Source organism: Pelobates fuscus, chromosome 4 (genome assembly GCF_036172605.1).
Source record: "Pelobates fuscus isolate aPelFus1 chromosome 4, aPelFus1.pri, whole genome shotgun sequence".
NCBI lineage: Eukaryota > Metazoa > Chordata > Amphibia > Anura > Pelobatidae > Pelobates > Pelobates fuscus.
In genome coordinates this window covers 238,822,740-238,826,632 of record NC_086320.1, presented here as the reverse complement: position 1 = coordinate 238,826,632, position 3,893 = coordinate 238,822,740, and the positions used below count along the sequence as shown (strand labels likewise).

Genomic DNA, 3,893 nt, shown 5'->3' with positions numbered 1-3,893 from the left:
TCCCCTGCCACTCAATGTGTCTCACACCCTCCCGCCAGTCCCTCCATGTGTCACATTCTCCCACCCCTCCCTGTGTCTCATTGCACTTCAGCCACTCCATGTATCTCATTTTCTCTACAGCTTCTCCATTGTCTCATTTCCCCCAGCCTTTACATGTGACTCATTTCACCCCAAGTCCCACCATGTTTATCATTCCCCCCCAGTCCTTCCATGTGTCTCATCCCTCTCCCCCTCCCTTGTGTGTCTCATACACTTCCCACAGCCCCTCCATCTAGCTCGTTACCTCCTCAGTCTCTCCATGTGTCTCATTCCCTCCCACCAAGCCCATCTATGTGTCACCATCCTTCTTACCCAGCCCCTTTATGTGTCTCAGTACCTCCCCCAAGCCCACTTCATGTGTCTCATTCCCTCACCCCAGCCCCCCTATGTGTCCCTACCCCCTCCCCCAGCACCTCCATGTAGCTCATTTCCAGTCCCTCCATGTGTCCCTTTCCCTCCCCCCAGCCTTTCCATGTGTTTCATTCCCTCCCCCAGCCCCTCCATGTAGGTGTTTCCCTCAACCCCCCTTCCCAGTGCCTCCATGTGTTCTTTCCCATTCCCACAGCCACTCCATGTGTCCCTTTCAGTCCTCCAACCCCTTCATGTGTCCCTTTACCTTCCCCCTACCACTCCATGTGTCTCATTCCCTCCCCCTAGTCCCTCCATGTTTCCTTTTCCCTCCCCTAAAGCCCTCCATGAGCCTCATTCCTTCTGCTTAGCCCCTCTATGTGCCTCACTTCCTTACCCTCAGCCACTCCATGTGTCTCTCCCTCTCCGACAAGTACCTGCTCACGTGGTACCCGGTCCAGTTTGACAGGAAGTGCTCTCTCACTGCGAATACTTCCTGTCAGACTGTAGTCTGTTATGGCCATGCTACACACAGAAGCAGGAGTGGAGCTCCCTTCCTGATGTCACTCAGCAACTGCAAGCCTCTGACTAGTCTGGGGGTTGCAAGGGTCACAGTGGCGGCCAGGCCCTCTGGAGTGACGGACCCTGTTGCATGTGTGACCGCTGCGAACGTGGTAGTTATGCCACTGTTTTTAGGGATAGGACACTGATTGGTTAGATCAGTGTCTGCCCCTTGGGGACGGTGTGAAAAGCATAATAAGCAAAAGAAGGTAAATACAAAGAAATAAAAATCATGTTTACCAGTTTTGTTTTGTTTTTTTCACCTTGCAGAGTGAAGCAGCTGTCTCATTCAAAGTTAAACCTATTGCATTAGAGCGTTGTCTCAACATGATGCGTGTTCCTTTAACTAAGAGCATTTTGAGACTTTTAATTTAACCATTTATCACACGCCTTGGACAAATCTGCTGGTTATATTTAATATTTAACACTAACCTACAAACATCCTGCATGTGATAACTGTTGGCAGGGTGGCATGAAGAGACACTAGACTCTGGTCTTTTCACACACCATGGGTCTGTGTCCTGCAAGATTCTGAGTTAATCATCTCGGTGAATTTGATTGTTCTGCTGCTGTGATTTAATGGGATTAAAAGGCTGTGTGCAGCATTCACTTTGATAGTATGGGGTCAATAATTTTGGCCTCAGTTGTCAGAGAAGAGCCTCAGGTATTGAATGATACCTGGTAATGCCTGGTAACAGCAAGGAGCTAGCCTTGCTGGTACTTTAAATCATGAAGGTCTTTGTTGTGAGTTGGTGATAAAGCCCTGCACAGCCAAATGGCATAGACCATTTTGTGGTCCTTAAAGGTTTAATATTTCAAGTGGCAAATACATACAAAAGTATCATAAGTTATACAATCTGTAATGAATAAAACTATACGTGTTTGCCTTGAAAATGCATTTTTTAATATTTATAAATCCAGCTACAACGGTAATTTTAAATACTTTGGTAGATTCATTATTTTGATGAAAGCTCACATACATGTATATCTTAGGTAATATGTATGTTTTTTAAAGATCAAAATATTTTCTAAGCCAACATAAAATTAAAGTTTACAATATCAATGTGTATGTTGTCTATGGTATGTAATAAGCAAAATGCAAATATTTAAGACTTTTTTACTGATCCATTAAGTTCTCATGAATTGGCATATTTATTATATTTTAACATATATTTATTTCTGTCTATATATCTATTTAATATATGTTATGGAAACAAACAAGCATGCAAACAAAATAATTGGTAAAGCAAATTAATGTGCATATTGTAAATGTCAATATTCTAGTATTACTATTAATCAATGTGTATAGTAAACCTGCCATAGCAGAAGTGGTGAATTCTTATTTTGGATTCTTGATATTCATATGAATTCTGGATATTTATATGAAAATACCAAATTCCTCTACTAACTGTGTTCTTTTTGTGTTAATAATGTGAGTAGCATTAGAATAATAAAAATAAAAAAAATCTAAAAATGCAGATTCTAAGAGATACTGTGTGCTCGCTGTAACTAAACATGTCAATAAACAATTGTGCAAATGCACATGTATGTTAGCCCTTTTAATAGCAGAAAATATAAAACTGCTGTCAAATTAAAAACAGATTAAAAAGCCTTGAAAATATTACACTTTACTCGTAAATAGTTTGAGGAGAATATTCACTTGTTTTACTGCTTAAACTGGTGCTTCTATACTTAAATCTCAAAATGCCACGTTTTCCAAATATTGCTGATAGATGTCTGCGGAATTTGGTACCAACAAAAGTATAGAAAAACGGATTAATGCAGCAATGAAAATAAGCAATGTTACGACAGACGTAAAATATATAGTCACTTTCACAGTCCATATCGTCTACAACCTTGTAAAAAAGTACAACATTATAAGGAGTCCAGCAGATAATAAATGCAAGCACAATAATAAATATCAGTTTCACAGCTTTATCCTTATTGTGCATTTTGGTGTGGTGTAGCTTGATCACAATTAAAGAGTAGCAAAACAGAATCACAAGGAGTGGTACGAAGAAAAACACAATAGTCTGCTGATAATAGCCAATTCTCTTCCATTTTTCTATATTCTCAAGTGTGTATCCAGTTTCCTCGCATATTATTCCATAAATGGTGCTGTTCCTTGTTCCATAAAGAATAAATTTAGGAATTGTAGACAGGAGACTTATGCACCAAATGACTATGCTGGCAATATAAACGTAGAGAAGTTTTCTTGTCTTAGAAGCAGATACAGCATGGACAACAGCCAAATACCTGTCTACTGACATCATGGTCAAAAATAAAACGCAGCTGAAAAAGCCAGTATAAAATATTGATGACAAAATCTTGCACATGCCATTTCCAAAGACCCATTGATTACTATGATAGAAAGCCCAGAATGGGAGCGAGATAGCAAACATTAGATCAGATATCACCAGATTGAAGATGAAGAAATTTGTAACAGTCTTTAGCTTCTCGTACTTAAGCAGCAGGAACAAAATGAGACCATTGCCTGCTAAGCTTATTATGAATATAACATAGTAAAAGGCCGGTACAATGGCAGCACCAAACCTCAGGCTGTCTTCTTTTAAACATAATGAAATCTCCTCTTCATTGTAAAATGGTGTTGTTGCTGTTGTTGCAGATGTAAAGTTCATGGAGAATTTTTTTTCAGACTCTGACATGAGAACTCTTCAGAATAAAGTCTAAAGCTTCTCTTTAAAAAAAATAAAAAATAAAAAATAATGATTTAATGCATTCCTTGATGACTTGAAATTCTGTGCGAGTTTCAAACACATACACTTCTGTGAAGTTGTGAAACGTTTCTAATTCCAAAACCAATTTCATCAACTTGTCATCTGTGGGCATGGTGTTTCAACTTCAGGAAGTTTTGAATGGGGTGTAATTCTCTAGAGGAGATTTCAAGAAGCAGAAAACTGTTTCTGAGTAGGAACAAGTCAAAG

At 39.4% G+C, this 3,893-nt stretch overlaps 1 protein-coding gene across 1 annotated transcript; it reads right to left on the bottom strand.

Moving 5' to 3' along the window:
- Window positions 1–1,872: 1,872 nt before the first annotated feature.
- Window positions 1,873–3,652, bottom strand: LOC134607991 (C-C chemokine receptor type 4-like). Its single transcript, XM_063450611.1, has one exon. It carries the CDS (start codon window positions 3,612–3,614, stop codon window positions 2,577–2,579), a length of 1,038 nt encoding a protein of 345 aa, XP_063306681.1. The 5' UTR covers window positions 3,615–3,652; the 3' UTR covers window positions 1,873–2,576.
- Between the last annotated feature and the right edge of the window lie 241 nt (window positions 3,653–3,893).

What these genes read in the sequence shown, in the direction of transcription:
- LOC134607991 (XM_063450611.1), bottom strand. Translation starts at nt 3,614, where the DNA reads ATGTCAGAGTCTGAAAAAAAATTCTCCATGAACTTTACATCTGCAACA.